The sequence below is a fragment of the Sinohyriopsis cumingii genome, chromosome 2 (genome assembly GCF_028554795.1).
Source record: "Sinohyriopsis cumingii isolate HCF-2022 chromosome 2, ASM2855479v2, whole genome shotgun sequence".
NCBI classification, from domain to species: Eukaryota; Metazoa; Mollusca; class Bivalvia; order Unionida; family Unionidae; genus Sinohyriopsis; species Sinohyriopsis cumingii.
This window is the reverse complement of record NC_142962.1, coordinates 16004226-16022747: the sequence shown is the minus strand read 5'-3', so window position 1 is coordinate 16022747 and position 18522 is coordinate 16004226. Positions and strand designations below refer to the sequence as shown.

Genomic DNA, 18522 nt, shown 5'->3' with positions numbered 1-18522 from the left:
ATCACCGTCTATTACATCTTAAAACTATACAGCGATCAGTAAGCCGTCCCCGTTTTCTATTCTGATGAAATTAATGTCCTTCAAATAAAACCAAAATTCTTAGTTTGATTCTCTAGAGCATGCAACTCTAAATAAATTACATGAAAATTTTAATTTTGATTGATATTACCTGCTCTCTCACTTGTACAGTTTGTGTAGTACAATAATAATCGTTCTCAAGCGATATAGCCCGATTTAAGGCAACTTTTATCTCGGTTTTGTGTAAACATCGACATTTTCATATATTGCTTAATTTTATATTGGTGTGACCGTATGCAGCTAAGAAATTCTTCTCTCTTAGTTTCTTGAATCTGTAATAGATGATGATTCGGTTTTTTAAAATGTCATTTAATGGCCAGATTTGTATAAAAAGCCTTTACATTTCCATCTGACATTGCGTTACTAAGATAATAAAGCTAAATAGTTACCTTGAGTTCTCTAATTCTGCAAAATGGGTTTGACAAATATATCACATTCATATCTCTCCTTCTTCGTGGACTTTGAATTCCACCACGCTTGATAAAGCAAGAAGTTCCTTTTCTGTATCATTAAATCCCTAGTTAAATAATGCATCGATTGTGAAAGGAAAATATTTCCTCGACCATTTGAGAAATTGCACCCAGGACAGAGAGAGAACCACCCGTAATAATCTGTGCCAAACATGTGAGAAAATGGTTGAAAATTATAAAATCAAAACGGAATAAAATATGATACTAAAATTGCTATCTTTCTGACTCAAAATACTACACCTAATACATCGTGATGACGCAAATTCATTTAGTGGTCTTGTTTTGTCTAGGCACCCGGTTTAACGAAATAGTGGAAAATGCAAAATTTTGTATCTGCTTAGATATAAAAACTGTACAGTTATTCATCCCTAGATATTAAAAGTTGTCATCATATAGTTCCATTTTTAAAGCCGAGAATAATTAATCAAACATGTTTATGCTCGAATTTACCACAGACAGGTTGTTGCAGACACATATAGCGCTAGTGCATTACACATTATCTTCATTAGCAATCCCATGATACTTGTTTTTAATGTCCAGTATGACTAAAAATTGTGCTGTAAGTAAAAACGTCTTAAACTTACACAACTGGCAATTTATTGATAAAACAGGTGAGAAAGGACTGTTGCATCTTCTTTCCGGGTCCTTTTTCACTGGGTGTATCTCTTGCTATTGGACACATAAAACTAATTCCAGTCCTTTAAATCGTAACGTTAATATTTGGCCACATTACTATAATTTTGTGGCAAGATCAGCCAATCACTCTTACACATTTCGAACGATCTATCCAATAGGAAACTTTTAAAACAATCAAAATTATATGCTGCGCGCCTCGTTTTGACGAAATTCTCTTCCAGCAAAATCCAAAATCCAGCACGGTGTGATCCCTCCTCTCCACTCACATCCAGTAGTCAGGGCCTTAGAGAGCGATAACGGGCCCTGGGTTAAGAAACACCAGGGCCTCTCCTAGTTCTTGTTCAAACAAAAATTTTCTTTTATAACATTAAAAAGTATTGTTCTTCCCAGGACCAGGGGGTATATCCCGGTTGCCCTCACCACCGTCGGCCCTGCCAGTAGTGCCTGTTGGGTGACATCGATAAAATAAAAGTGGTTGTAGCTTCAAGCCAACAAATGTGTACAATTAACCCACACGCGGGCTTCGTCTGAAAATTTTTTAACATTTTTTCTGATAATTGTTTTCAGCCAATCGGCAACCTTCATTCAAATAAATATGGTTTTTAATCAAACAATTAAATGCTACGAGCCCCCTTTTGACAAACATTTTCTTTCAGGTGCCCACTAACGGAATCCAGCACGGTATGATCTCCCTATTTACATCACAACGCATACACTGGTTCCATAGGTCATAAAAATAATTAGTTGTCTGTGATCATTATGAAGTACTCTTAACAGATAAGCATTTAAAATCTGTATATAAAGATTTGAAAGAGAATAAAACAAAATTAATATGATAGAAAACACGATGCATGGTCTAGATAATTAATTAAAGTGCATAATAAGTGATATAACACCTGGGCAAAACTGGACCAAATATACTAATTTAACTGCCTTTCATTTTAAATTTATGCACAGAATTATCGTAAAATGTTAGTCTTGAAGAGGAAAAATACGTTGATGGCAACAAATTTACATTTTGTAAACAAGACTGACAATATTGAATATTTATTCTACATTTGATCAGTTTCTAAAGACTGCAATCATTTGGAATTATATACAAAACATTACGATTTAAAAAAAAAGTCACTTTATGTTTGGGAAATTTCAAGTTTGGTGACTTAATTAATCTTTTTATCATTTTTATTGCAAAATATAATTTTTATAAGTCATGCTGTAATTAAAAAACAAACAATAAATGTTGCAAGTTAAAAAAGTTATGTTTTTTAACTATAAAAGTGATACATATTTGACAAAGCTGTAAATTAAAGCGTACAGGTCTGAGAAAAAGTGGAACCCGTTTAAACTTTAGCAGCTTGTAGAATACAACATTTAAACTAATGAATTTTGTAATTATATATAACATTATGCAGTCGGAGCAAAATCCTAGGGCACATCTGTATGTGTCTCTATGTGTGTGTGTGCGTGCGTGCGTGCGTGCATGCGTGCGTGCGTGCGAGAGAAAGAAAGAGAGAGATATTTATTAAGATTGACTGTGTCAATTAGGAGCCATTACTCCTTAACAATATGTTCAACTCCAAAACAGTGTTATGTGTTACTAAAAGGAAATCATTGCATTTAAATCTGAATAATGAAAAATTAAAAAATAACATGCATGAATGCCGCTCGTTATCGAACTCTTCTGAGACCTTTATGGTATAAACTTAGACACCGAGACTAGTTGAAAGCAAACAGAAATTAAGCATCAAGAGTGTTCACAAGCAAGGCCTGAGGGACAAAATGGCGACGGACGCACGACCATAAGTTCACTTTGCCGTGGCCTAACAAAAGCCTACAAAAAACTTATTTCACTAACTCTGAAACACGGGTAACTATTTCACTAACTCTGAAAAGAAACACGGGTAACGTATTTCATTAACTCTGAAAAGAGACAAGGGTAACTATTTCACTAACTCCTAATTTTTTCAGGAATTTAATGCAGCTTAATAAAATGCGTGTTTGCCTCAGCGGATTAAAATATTTAGATTATAAAATTAATGATCGTTAGTAAACTCTCGGATAAATGTTGATAAAATAATAACGAAGCAATTTAGATGCTATATTTTCTGAATTCCTCGCCAAGAGATTGCAAATTGCAATCATGATTAATTATCTGCAACTTTTGAATTCAAATATATATATACACACACACACACTCGCACACTTCCTTCTCCTGCAATACACTTTAACAACGAAGGGGCCCCGAGTGGCCGAGTGTTCTAAAGCACTCACCGTTACGGATCTCTGCCATCTCACCTCTGTCTGCGTTAGTTCGAGTCTCAGATTCGGCTAATGTGGTTATGTGAGAAAGCTTGTCAGTAGCTTCTGGTGGGTCGGTGGTTCTTTCCGGGGTTTTCCCGGGTTCTTCCTCCACCATTTATACTGGCCGCCATGTATAGCCTATCTTGTGCTGAAAAATGGCGTTAAACCCTACAACAACTTTAACAACGATCATTATTGCTTCATTTGATCTTCTCCAAATCATTCATATTAGGGTCGTCTCCAAATCAGTCACATTTAGGGTCGTCTCCAAATCCTACATGGTCAACAGGACACAAATTGTTTCTGCAAATGGAATACACTCCAGTCGAGTTAACCCATGTTGTGGTGTTCCACAGGGGTCTGTTATTAGACATGTTCTCTTCATTCTATACACTCAGCCGCTCTCAAGTGTCATAGATCATCATACAGTGTCTCACCAATTGTAAGATGACGACACCCACATATACAAATCTAGCCACCCAATTGAAGTCGATGCTACCATCCAAGGTGTAGAGAGGTGCATTGCTGATGTGGAATCATGGATGACATGTAACAAGCTGCAGATGAATGATGATAGAACTGAGGCCATACTGATCACAACACAAAGACTTTCTCATTCACATCCTGTACCTCAAATAATAAATATCAGCAACACCAACATTAAATTCACACAGTCAGTACGAAACCTAGGTGATCCTCTGGAAAGTACTCTCACATTCCACCAACATGTCATGAACATATGCAAGGCTGCAACACTTGCATGTTCATTAGTACTTTCAAGACAGGAATATTGTAACTCGATTATGTCTAGTTCATCTCAATATCTACTTCAGAAACTTCAAACAGTTCAAAAAACATCTGCTTGGATCATACTTAGATTACCACGATCAGAGCCCACCTCCCCGCTGCTCTGTATCCTACACTGGCTATCCATTCGATCCAGAAACAAATACAAAATTTGTTCTCCGTGATACGTTTCACTGACTGACTCCAGTCCAACATACCTATCCGACCTCACCCATATGTACACACCAGCAAGACACTTAAGCTCCTCTTTTGACAATCGTATACTCATTATTCCCGCTAAGAAAACGAAGTCACATGGATAACGTTCTTTTCCATACCTGGGCCAAGAAACGTGGAATAAATTGCCCACTGAACTTAAACAAAAAGACAGTGTTCCCATTCAAAAGTGCGCTTAAAATTCACTCTTTTTGACTGCAAGTATAAATTTAAAGACCAAATAATTTTTCCTACCGTAAATATTTTCAGCAAGTTTCTCTGTTTTCTAATTTCATGTTGTTTGTTTTTTGTAATCATATCATTATAGGTGTTGTCTAATATTGTAAAAGCACTTAGAGCTTCTAAAGATTATGCGCTATACAAAGTCCTCATTATTATTATTATTATTATTATTATTATTATTTGAATACACTTTACGTATTCCCAACAGAAAGAAATGGATTTTCTTTAAGTTTCGGGGGTTGGGGGTACCAAAATACCTCTTCTTTTATGCAATGGCCTACGTGGTTAGAGCGTCTGCCTCGGATGCAGGACGTCGCGGATTCAAACCCAGGCTGATTCATACCAAAGACTTATAAAAATGGTACAAGCAGCTGCCTCGCTTGGCGCTCAGCATTAAGAGGGTTAGTGGTAGGACTGGACAGCCTGGTGTCAGGATAATGTGACTGAGAAGGACATGATGCTATGTGTCTGCGGCATACATGATGCCTTGGTGCTAGACATCACTATAAACTGCCGCACTGCAAACATCGTGGCGATATGACTGAAATTTGTAAAGCTATGTTAAAAATCCAAATCTTTCTCTCGCTCTCACTCTCTCTCTCTCTCTCTCTCACACACACACACACACACACACTTTTCAACAAAATAGTTTAGTAAGGGTTAGCGAATGTAGCGTTGCAGGCGAGAATACGCTTGCATTTGAGTACGAATTAGTACAGGAAAGCGGTGCTTTCTCCTCAACAGAATGTGCCAGTTACAGAATTATGCTGTCAATATAACCATGCTCCAAATACACCAAGAAGGTCGTATTACAGGCCGGAAATGTTTGTTGATTAATGGGGATTGCTCAACTTGCACAAGAGTAACAAAGGGCAAGAAAATTTAGTTTTAATCTTACGAGATCTCGTTAGACAAGCAGATCTAAAATCTTACGAGATCTCGTTAAACCTAAAATTAAGATCTCCTACCAATGAGTATAAAATTTCCTAAATGTTTGTAACCTCTTTGTTTTCTTCTAACAATTCTTTTTTTTAAACGATGCATACAACGATTACCAAAATTGTTTCTTCTGCATGCTTGTCGATATGGTGTACACGTGTGCATAGGTATTTGAGGTGTAGAAATTGAAACGGATATGCATGTCGCAGTGCTCTATTTTTATTGTGTTGATGTAAAGAACTTGTTACAAATTGCTAAAGTATTGCAAAATAAACGCATTATAAATGAAGGAAATATAAGCTATAATTTTTTATTTAAAAAAAAAGAAAGATTCATATTTCTTTCACGTGTGTGTACGAACTGGGGTGTTAAATAGATGAATGCATGCGCAAGCGTGTATGTTGGGGAGGCACTAGCATCTAAATACATGAATGGAAGACGTCGTCAATTAACATATGAAAGGTTAATTTAAGGACTTTATTAATTTACAAAATCATTATCAATATAGTAAAATGAAGTTTACACATCAATATTCATTTATTCTTCCCAAACAAATAAGAGACATGAACGTTCCAATGGATGATATATGAGGTACTGACGGGTTATGATAATCTATCATCAAACTAATGTTTTAAAGACAAATGGCAATAACCTTTAGTTGCTTTTACAAACGATTTTATATCGAATTTGAAGTCGAGATTTACTAAACTGCTAACGAAAAGGTCAGGGTCTGCGTGTCGAGCCCACAATAAATATATTGGTATAAAATGTGTGACCTTGCCGGCAATCAAAAGAAGCAAGCAAGCTGTCGCTTCATAATGTGGCATCCCAATTATGATGAAAATCCATTAAGAGGTTCAAGAAATATATGCAAACTAAAAAGTAAACTTCTATTAAATCTTTATGCAAGTTTCATATGGCTGACCTTGATCCCAAGGTCATGGGGACAAGCGGTTCTTTCAAATAAAATCTCTTAAGCTTCATAATTATTCATCCAGTGTATGAAAAATATATATCATGGAATTTAAAAATATAATATAAAATGAAAAAAAAAATGCACTTTTTTAAAATTGTGACCTTGACCCCAAGGTAAAATTGGTGAGCGAGCAATGTCATAGAATGATTTATTTTACCTTTCTTCTAGTTAGCATCGTTGCATGCCAAGGAAGAATATTCTTTTTCGATATAATTGCACCTGTGGTACACTATGATACGATTTCCTCGTTTCTCATCAATATGCATAAAGAAAATATGTGATCAACATGCCAGTGAAATAAGTACTGTACATCAACAAAAGTGTCCTCTTATCAATAGATAAATGACTTTATTTGGAAGTCAGCACGAAAGGTCGTTGTGGGTCAACTTGCGTGAAGATAACTTGGACTCGCACTGATTGGTTGAACAGGTTTATTCATGAGAAACAAGGGCATCTTAGCGCAGGCATCCATTGATAGCTTGCTTCGATGCTAAATGCGTCGCATCATGCATGATCATAATCTATGAAAAAGAAATATATACCATTGAAAATCTTTATTTAAAACTTTGAATGAATTGCTGCTGTCGTCCCCGACACTGAAAAACTGCAAAGTCTCTCTTCCCATCAACGTGGGCTCGACAAAAGAATGCAAAATACCAGATTCGTTTAATACTAATTTCAGTACAATACTTTCATATAAAACCCATTTACCTTAAGTCGAAATATAATTAATTAATCTTCATCTCAGTATTTTTATCATCCTGCATGGTCAGTACTAACAAAGATCAATGGAACCCATACATTTCAAAATAATAAAAATATAAATAAATACCTGACAAAAAAGGAATGCCATCAATATTTTGTACTTTATTACTGTTGAGATGATGCAAAGTAACTGTCTGGTATAATGAAAGGCAAACTGGTGTTTCAAATGCATTCAAGCTGGCAAACAAAAATATAGCACCATGTATAACGTACGTTTTATGTTAAGATGTCAAAACAACGAGGTAGATTGATACTGACGGTATATATATATATATATATATATATATATATATATATATATATATATATATATATGGATTATTTTGTCATTTTATTTTGCAATGTATATCCGTTATCATTTCATTAATTGCTCACATATAAATCGTCTGGGTTTCTGCAAGGTGTGGACTCTAAGAGCAACAAAACAATTTAAGTTTTTCACAAAATATATAAATATTGACAACATAGATACAAAACATTCAATAAAAGTATTGTATAGTATTTGTAAATGATGAACGAGCAGAATTGTGGGTTTAAAAAGAAGAGTTTCATGAGCCTATTAGAAATAAAAATATTTTTCGAAAACCTGACAATTTATTTCAGCTTGTTTTCTTTGTACCTTGCTCGTTTTTCAGAAGATAAAATTCGTGGTACATACATACAACTGCCTGTCATACAAATATAGGAATAACACAGAGATAAACACCAAGCCTCAAAGTTGCAAACACCAGAATTCACAGATTGCTTAAGACACTTTGGAGAAACGTTTCTAAATATAAAATATACATTTCCAACGTCTCAAAACAACAGTTATGTTGTAATATAGTTTATATTACATTTCTCAAATCGCAGATTGGGGATCCGTCACTATTTAAGATTCGTATGGTAACATCGGGTGCCCTACGACCGCAGTTATCTTCTACATGTACAACGGCCTACTACCGAGAATACATGTACATACACTGAGAGCATGTATATCTAATGCTTGTTGGCTGATGTGTACGCGTAGAGTTAATGTATGACTCATTCCAAGTAGTAACGCTATTGCTGGTATGAACTGGTTAAACACGTAAATGGCAAATAATATCGACTCTGAATGTGCCCAGCATGTAGTTAGTATTACCTATACCAAAAGAATATGTCGATATTTATGTATTTATTCATTCCGTGCGTTCTATCTGCCGTCAATAAAGATACATTATCCAAGTGTCAAACGTGTCGATTTCAGTTACAAATTATTCCTAAAAGTTGACTGTACTATTTTTACTAATGTAGTTACAAGCTTTTAACAGCCACTGTAACTGAGGAAACTTGAAAAACTCGTACGAACAAGTCGATGTGATCTGAAAGAAACTGTTTGGATATAAAAGGAGGATTAACTCGGTTGTGTCATTTTTTTCTTCTTTAACTACAGAGGTCAGCAGACCTAAATACGCACCTAATTGGTGGTTAATTGTGTTCGTTAATTGTTATGATACCATTGCCCAGCATGTTAACTGTGCTTAACAAATGACATACTGAGTTTTAGATTCAACTACGGATAAGAAACCACAAAAGATGTTAATTTATACACATGAAGAATAGACATGTAGACATAACAACGGATGGTTAGGTATGTTTTCGTACTGTTGACATCACTTGTGGAATAGATCTAAGGACAAATAATCAGAATTGTAACAAATATTTAACTGTTTTTAAAATAAATTGGATTTCTCCTGAAGATTTGCTGGAAATTATCAAACTTCCGTGAGCTTTGGTACTGCTTGCCATCAATGCTTGATCAGGGTTGTCAATAATGGAGTCCGCAAAAGGTACTCCACTCGTTTCATTTGCTTTTCCTTCTTTCAGTCTCGTATCTATGTCTCTACCTGGCTACGTGGTCATTTCTTGATTGCACATATACATTATTATTATTATTATTATTATTATTATTACGACCGTGTCAGTATACGAGTTTGAAGGACTACAACAAGCAAACTGAGAATGGTTGATTTGCACAGCAGGCGAAACTCGTCAATGACTCGTGTTTGGAATGTGTCCCTTCATTTTTATGATCCCTTGTGTTGGTGATTTTATACGGGATTCTCGATAGCTCTCCATGGCAGAAATGAAGTCTTTCTGTGGTCACCAATTCTTGCTTCAGCTAGGAATTTTAGCATGTCTGACGTCATCCAATTACGAAGGATTTCTGCATAAGTCGCATCATGCTCCATGCATTGTCAATCATACACAAGACTCAATTCCAAGAAAAGACGAATCGGAATCCCTTGGAACTATTCCCTGATTTAAGGCTTGTTCAAATTCCAACAACTGACCCATGAAGTTAAAATTCGGTGAAATGATGGGTCTTTTGCTCTTGACAAAACGGTAACCATCCGTCATTGACATTTTTGAATGTTTGAGGATGTAAGCGATTGTAATTGTTGCAGACCGCGACACACCCGCTTGACAATGAACTAAGACTTTGGCCCCATTAATCCTTGCCTCGTCTGTAAAATAAAGACAAACAATTATAAAACAACATGTCGCATCTATATATGAACACACAAGAAAAATGGTTTCATTAGCATGTTATAAAAAATAAAGCCATTAGATAAAACTTTTTCAAACCTTACATTCTATTCTATCACTTTTCCAAAGTACATTAGTATTTCAAAGAGAACAAATTGGGGGGGGGGGATCACAGCATATTTTATTCTAGTTTAAACTTTAAGCGTTAATACGCAATGGGTGATTTTGTCACGTCTGATATTAGTATGAATGTTTTCGTTGGTACTGAAACAGAAGAAACTAAGGTAGATGAAGAATACAAAACATCCAAAAGTATGCACTCTCCGACAAAACCCGCACATAAATATAATAGCTGAACAGCTAGCTCATTTTTAGTGGTCTTGCTGAATCACCCGTGGGGTTAAAGCCATGTGGCGCACAGATGTCATGCCTCTCGAGTGCATCAGATTAGCCATGAAAAACTGCCCATGTCCAGTTTTGGATACAAAACCGCTGTCCGGTAACTACTACAGTGAGTCATCGCGCTGTATGCAATCTGGCCCGCCACACGGCGCACAGATATTGATCGACAGGTAATAATGTTTATCCGCCGATCAAAATCAACAAATTTGCAAGTACGTCTGTAATGTAAACTACATTACCATCCATGAATGATATGTTTTCTTCTTTTTTTTGTCGAGGAGTGTTTTTGCATTATCGAGTATTGTAGTGAATATTATACTCACTAAATTTAAACTTGAACTGAAACAGTTAATCATAACAACCAAAAAAAATATCCAATGATGATTCTGTTAATTGGGCAAATTAAAATTCGATAATGATTTTATTTATCAAACTAGCCCAGTATATGTTAAGTGACTCATAGCATAGCGTGCACTGCTGTCAGAGAGTGTTCCCTTTCCTCCCCAACGGGGGGCGGGGATGGAGAGCGAGGAGTCTAACTAAAAGCCATCTGTCCACAGGGTCGAGCTAAGCTTGGCAATTCCCCTTCGTTCGTATATTCAAGTTGGCAACACGTAAAATGAGTCATCTTCAAACAACATGCGGAACAAAAGTCAAGGATATTTAAGCAGGTATGTGGTGAAATAACCAACAGGTATGAAAAGGTGAGAAAGGACCCAAGGAGAACAACCAAGCAGGTTTGATCGATAATAATATGGCATAACGAACTAAAAGGTATCCCCGTTTTCAATACAGGAACTCATAAGTATTGGATAATACGACAATTAGCTACACTTGAATCTAAAGGACTTTAGCAAATTTGAAAATGGACTGGAAGAAATAGTTGTGGAGATACAAGCATCATACTAAGCGATCAAAATTGAAATTATTCATATTCTAAAAAATCATTGTATTTTCTCTGGTCGATGGAGCACTAACGTTGATAAATGCGGAATAACACACGTTTCTTTCCATGGTAGATTTCATTCTATGGATACAGAATTCAAATGTATTGACTTATATGATAAATTATTTTATACCTTTTCAATGCGCCTATGCATCAATAAAAATCGGAAATAAAACAATTGTCAATAAACGATACATTTTTCTCACTATTTCGTTCTCTTTGAAAAATTCTTTCTTCGGTGTAATTATGAAGTATTTAAAATAATCACTATAATTTACGTGTAATAGATAATAAATTAAATGAAAAATAGCTTTTTATCAATAAAAATCATTTCTGAATCACTCATCCGACTTAATTTATATTTTTATTTCTTTTAAATTAAATAGAAGTTTCGCGTTCAAGATTTCTTTTTTGAAAGTTGTTTACACAACACGTTCAAGCGCAATAGACGCGCGGGTATCACTTTTGTGGCAGCTGACAATTTTGACTGCATTATATAATTCTATCACAGATGATTAAATACGTTGTGGTGTTTTTTTAAATTTATATTCTGTATGAGTCACTATCAACGCAGCTTTGAAAGCCATCGATCGTCCGTGTCACACTCGCGTGCGAACATCAGTAAATTGGGTAACACACTGGCAGTCGTAAACACCTTTTTGTCCTATTAAATACAGTCACCGTGAATAGAAGGAAACGATTATACGTTTGAACAAAAATATGCATACGGCTTTGTAATTAACATAGCATTACTATAAAGTAATAACAAATAATAAGGAAATATTTAGATTATTTGTAACCGTTATTTTAGTCCAAAAAACAGAAAATTGGTAAAAATACAAAGAAATGTTCTTTAAGAACTATCGCGCCATTTTGGTATTGATACACCTGTGAACGGGCAGGTGATGTACGACACGTTACAATGCAACAAAAAAAAAAAATACTGTCGTGCAGATGCCGAGTTGTATGCAGATAACACGCTTTATTTCAGACGACAAAGAAAGTGAAAATCTTAAAGTGTATGATTCACCGCTCCTGACCGAAAGAAAGCTCTCCTTTCTTGAGCATCGACGAGTGAACAACAAAGAGCGGAGTGAAACGCAATGAGTCACTCAAATAGTTTCCGAATTTTTGGAAATATCGGAGGCTCTCCAAACATGGCCTACCATGGTGCTCACTGGGGAAACGTATAATTTTGAAAGCACGCTTATATATATATATATATATATATATATATATATATATATATATATATATATATATATATATATATGCCTACGCCAAATTGTTCTTGTGTGTTGTACTTGCCGACTATAAATACATTTTGAGCATCTGTAAAACGGTGAATTAACCGGAAGGGGGAAACAACACATTGTAAAATAAATAAAACATTAAAGTCTGACACGCTACAGATATAACGAAACTAATTTTGAGGCTTTTTTTAGGTTAAAAAAATGTCTTTACAGTGTGTATCTTACAGTTTGTAACGATAAGTGTTCATGTTAATCAGGCATTTCTTTCTCTGGATTCGCCAAGTATACAACGTTGTTCCGCTGATTTTTATACCTTTTTATAACTAGAAAGCATAATTATAATTATTCGAAATATACAAGATGTGAATCAAACGCTAGCTTTCCAACATACCATGCACCCCCCACCCCCACCCCCATAACCACAAGAAGCAAAAAACTTACCTATAAAATTAATGGCCTCTTCAAAGTACTGCCGTAAATTCTGCTGACCGCTATCTGAGGCAGGTAACCTTTTGTATTTTATTCCCTGATTTTCAAAATATAGAGGTATATGTGACGTAACGTTCAGGACGTACGTAATATCTAAATCCTTTAACATCTGTAGATTTGCGGCATCTCTCTCATTACCTGTTTAAAAGTATAAAAACCCATTTTTACTTGTCAGTTTGTGAAAAATATTCATTTTCAGAACTATTTTAATATTACTTTCTTAGCTGTTTTATTCTCTGAACGAACTTTAATTTGAAGAAAAAAAACAGTACACAGAAATGGAAAACCAGAGTTATGATAACTATAACCGTCCGTACTCGCTTATAAGCCGGGTCAAACTGTAAACAACAAAGATCTTATTCTGTCGTAGCATAATGTTTATAGACCATGGTCTATTCTGTTTGTTCTACTGATTACTCCTAACAAACTGAACAGACACATATCTGCCAGCGCACTGTGCGACGGCAGATCTGGGTCTGTATAGACTGCAGGTGGATTCGTCTTATACGATATTTATTTATAACAGTTTGTATGCTAGATGTCGCATTTTTTTCCCCCATTTATTTGAGGAAGCATATTCGTTAGCTTGATCGATATTCTTAAATCTGCTCACAATGCATCATTATTTTAACACTGTTCTTTCCAAAGTTGCATGGGGAAAAATAGCATAGGAACAAATTTAAACTCACCAAGATAGAGAAAGGGTAACACTTGTGCAGCTATTGCGGTCTCTATAGCAGGTTCTATTAACATTGGGGTGGTCGGGCTATAAAGAGGTTTGTGTTCCTGAGATTTGAGACTACTCCGGCATAGATCCTCGTGCTGACTGCGGAACTCTTTTAATCCACCTGAAGAATGTATTAAATAACAACAATAATAATACTATAATATTACTAAAGTATACGTGCCTATGTAAAGTGTACATCATTCATTCAGGTGCCTAAAACAGTTTATTGCTGGTGATTTATCTATACTGACTGCATTGCGGTTAGCCTGGTGCTAACGAAACATGGCGCAAAATTTTTGTGGTTTAGAAATGAAAGGCGAGCCGCGAGTTAATAGTTTTGGTTATTTCTGCAGTGCGAGTGCAGTTCATTTTCATTCAGGCACAAAGCAAGACTCCCAGCGTGTGCATGAATGAAGGGGTTGGTACAAGCTCCAAACTAGGCCAGGCTCGTGCGAACCATGAATGAAGGGGTTGTGATACGAGCTCCAAACTAGACCGGGCTAGTGCGAACCATGAATGATGGGGTTGGCATGAGCTCCAAACTCGGGCAGGCTTGTGCGAAGCATGAATGAATGAGTCATGGGTTACTATAAGATGCAATAGGCGATTCCGACCGACCCGAACAAACAATGAAAAAAACAAAAAAAAAAACGCGCTAGGCGAAATTTGTTCAAAAGTCATGTTCAATTGTCCAAGATGAGATCCTGATCAAGGTGTCAGACACTCAATACTGGTTTAAAATTGTGACAACATATCTCGAAGATACTGAAAAATGTCATCTTTGATTTAAAAAATAAAGAAAAATCTCTCTGATGCTCTAATAAGTGGAACAAAACATACGCGCTGTATAGCAAAACTTGTAAACAAATTTTAAAACAAAGTTAAATATGCAAAATGTAAATTTTCTTTGGAAAATCTTGCTCTATCAATGACGGTCACCTGAAGACAATCATGTTTAATTCTTTATCGTTACACACACCAATGCAAGCATGGAGAAGGCAGCGAACAGTTCTAGTGGTGTTATCTGTAACCTTATCAAGGGTGTACAATACATATATATAGCTAGTTGACTAACATGGAAGTACCTTTATCCTTGGTCAAGTAAGCATTATCTCGAGATGACACCTATCTGATAATCTGACCATCCCATCAGAATGGATATTATATATTAAAGATCATGACAACTTCAGCCATTAGTCCATTACCACGTTTTTATTGTTTGGAGAAGGAAAAATTCTTGTGTGTGTGTGTGTGTGAGAGAGAGAGAGAGAGAGAGTTGTTGTTGTTGTGGGGTTTAACGCCATTTTTCAGCACACGATAGGCCATATATGGCGGCCAGTATTAATGGTGGAGGAAGAACCCGGGAAAACCCAGGAAAGAACCACCGACCCACGAGAAGCTACTGGCATGCTTTTTCACATATCTACATTGGCTGAATCTGAGACTCGAAGAGAGAGAGAGAGAAAGAGAGAGAAAAACTGTGTAGGTGTGTAGTAAATAGGACTTGACCATCAGTCGGTGGAAAAATTAAATTGCGATAATATCGTGTCGATTTCCAAATAAAATTGCGATATATTATCGCAGCATAAAAATATTGGAATTGACACGAATATCGTGTCGAATTCCAATACTTTGATGCTGCGACTAAAAATGCACGTTGAGAAAGTTTGACGTCTTTAACAAATGACTTAGATACAATGCAATGCAAGGGATGGCAAAAAGTGTAAACTGTGAAGGGCAGTGATAAATTAAGTCCAATAATTAAAACGAAGCACATGTTTACACATCTTTTATCGTGGAGTCAGTTCGTCATTTTAATCCACTGGAAAATCGGTTAACTAGTTTTGATTGCGTTTTAGCAAAACCAACTTTGGCTCATGCGTTCCCCTGCCACCAAGAGTCTGGTCCGAAATGATGAGCCATGTGACAATGTTACCATCGTAATTGAAAGGTCTAATCAAATACATGTAAAGCAAAGGTAAAAAAAGTAATAAATAAATAGACTTTATGAATCCATTTTGGAAAGTACTCACAAATAGTCAGCGAATGTGCCTGCGCAGCATTCACACGATTTCGAAACAACACGTGCAATTAATTCATGAGCTACCAACCCTCCCGAATTGTAGGTACTGATAATGATGTCTGTTTGCAATAAAATTTACTGTTAAGGAAAAAAAACAACAACACATTTAGCACTTCCAGAATTGTATTAGTGTTGAAATTAATTATGTATATCGTCAGAATATGGGGAATTTGTTTTTAAAATACCAGCTTTCAGATGGCCTAATTTGTATTTGCCCCAACTCGCGTACCAATACCAGGTATACTACGGTATGATTCACGTAAGCAAAGGCAAACAGTGAGAAAAAAAGCGATACAAACTATTCGTACTCGTCATCTCTTGACGAATTAACAGAATTTACCTCCTCCAAAAGCCACAATTAAGAATTAATATTTGTTTTATGGTTCTAGTTGTATTGGTTATACGTATGATTTTATGATAATTGTATTTTCCTCATGTGGTGGTATTCACGATCTTCAGTCACTTAACTTGACAACGTCAACATTGCGCAATACCTAACAATGGCTCTATTGTACTTGGTGCTGTTCGAAATTCCTTGAAGTCGATCAAGCGATAGATGCTCCAGTAGTTAGTTGTACACCTTTTCACCGAAAGGCAAGTTAAAGAAGCGCTGTTTTCGTCACCATGGGCACGGTAGATTGCTAAACAATAGACATACCAATCGTGTCCGTCACCCCTCCATAGGCGGGCTCGCTGTTTTTACTCACCAATGACTAAATAGGCAAATACTTGGACTGGATGACAATGCAAACTGACTCAAACTTTCGATGACACATGACGAAGAGATATTTTGAGGATATAGTATTTCATTTTGGATTTAATTCGATCCAAGAGCACGTTCCGAGCGAGTAATGTATATATTTGTGTATGTATGTAACGTATCGTACGTATGTGTGTATGCGTGTGTCGGATGTATTTGTGTATGTTTGTATGTATGTACTGGACATGGTTGCTGGTACAAGTGTAAATAAAATATTTCATTGCTGATGGACTAGAAGTTCTAATTCATTTCGTATAAAAAATTTAGTGAGGAAAATATTTATTCAACAAGTGTGATCTGTACACATCAACGTACCTTTTAAAACTGTTGCTTGCCTTCCTTCCCTGAGTAAAATGGATAGAACAAGGCTTAAACACGTGTCCTGGCCTAACTGGCACATGTCTGATGTTTGATCGTCATACAATATAATCTCCTTTGTACATTTTCTTTTAAATAAATCTTTTCCTTCCTTTGTTGAAACTAAATCAACTAGATTAACTTTTCCTTGCTGAAGTCTTCTTTTATTCACTCTGTCAGAACAATTAATATTCACAGCTCCTTCGATATGAAATGAATTAAATGCAAAGAATGGCCTGCAATCCAAAAGTAACACTGGACGACATTTGTTTAGTCTTATTGCCAACTCTTGTACTGACATCGTCCGTGGTGTCGAGGACGGGGTATTGGACCCCAGCCCCCCGGGATTAACCGTAAAAGAGCCATTAATTGTAAAACTCATTGACTCCAGTTTGCACCTTTTCGGCACTGACATTAGACACTCGGGTGAAAGTTCCAGACGTAACCCGACCCTTCGTCGGGAGGGGGTACTATGTAAGACACTAGGCGGAGGGAGTACCTCTACTTCACCGGCCTCAGGCATTTGACCTCTGTATGCAGAAGTTAAATAAATAGGCAAAACAACTGATACAATATTCCACGGGTCCTTATCAGCATTTCACGAATTTTATAAAATTGATACGCACTGGAAACTCCGAATACTACTAGTAAATATAGACTCCACACTGAGTGAAGTTCCAAACTCTGTATATATTTATTTCTGGCAATGATCCTAAAAGAAACGAGCTCTGTCCTGCCCGAATGCCAAGCTGTAAATACGAGTTAGTGTACATGACTTGATATTTATACGCAGGAAGATACGTCACTGCTGCAATAATCCGATGAGGTCATTTTGATGCTAAATATAGATCACGTGCTACTAGTCTTACAGCTGACTGTAAAAACTGTAAAAGCAGTTTGCGGTTCACGTCATCGTTTGCTGTATAAGGGTTATTTATAGGTCATCCCTTGGTGGCGTGCCTGAAACTGGTCTGAACTGAAGCCGGCCAAATATCACCTTGAAAACGTTCAGTTTGTATATCGAGCTACACTCGACCGATTTTCGTAATCGACATTACTCAAGGTAAAAAGAAGTGACTGGTAAATTTGAACTAGCATAATGACTGGTAAATTCGAACTAGCATAATGATTGCTGTAGTTGAAATAATTCAATCGCATGTACTCACAGTATTGACGAGTTACGTATTTTTATCAACTGATGAAGTCGAATTAGTTCAACATATGTGTTTGCATGTGCATTGTGTTTTCGACAATGGTATTTACATTTCAAGAGAAATTATGGCCCACAACACCAATGCATTGTTTGCCAATCTGTATAGTCCATTTCTCTATTCAATATCTTCAATGCCAATTTTACTGGCATATTAAACACAGCAAGATAAATTTCATGTACTTTTTTAAAATCATTTTCTAATGTTTCAACTGCTTATTCCATTAATGAGTTTGAATATTTCAGCCTTGTTTCAAACTATTACTAACAACAATCTCCAGATTCCTTGGTCGAAAACCACTCATTACAAAAGCTCATTTACTGTATCAGCACCTACTGTATGGAATTCCTTACCAACGAGGATACGTAATTCA

General features: G+C 36.1%; 1 protein-coding gene across 1 annotated transcript; it reads right to left on the bottom strand.

The window, feature by feature from the left end:
* Positions 1–6132: 6132 nt before the first annotated feature.
* On the bottom strand, positions 6133–17690 carry LOC149804378 (dual specificity protein phosphatase 10-like). The gene is made up of 4 exons (XM_089939557.1): positions 16897–17690; positions 13701–13859; positions 12964–13149; positions 6133–9899 (listed from the first exon to the last, which is right to left on the bottom strand). Exons 1-4 carry the CDS (start codon positions 17459–17461, stop codon positions 9634–9636), a joined length of 1176 nt encoding a protein of 391 aa, XP_089795683.1. The 5' UTR covers positions 17462–17690; the 3' UTR covers positions 6133–9633.
* Positions 17691–18522: the final 832 nt, after the last annotated feature.

Coding starts and splice junctions, on each gene's coding strand:
- LOC149804378 (XM_089939557.1), bottom strand. CDS start 17,461: ATGCCTGAGGCCGGTGAAGTAGAGGTACTCCCTCCGCCTAGTGTCTTA. Junction 13,150..13,700: donor GTTACCCTTTCTCTATCTTG/GTGAGTTTAAAT, acceptor ACTTTTAAACAG/GTAATGAGAGAGATGCCGCA. Junction 9,900..12,963: donor AGAGGCCATTAATTTTATAG/GTAAGTTTTTTG, acceptor TTTATTTTACAG/ACGAGGCAAGGATTAATGGG.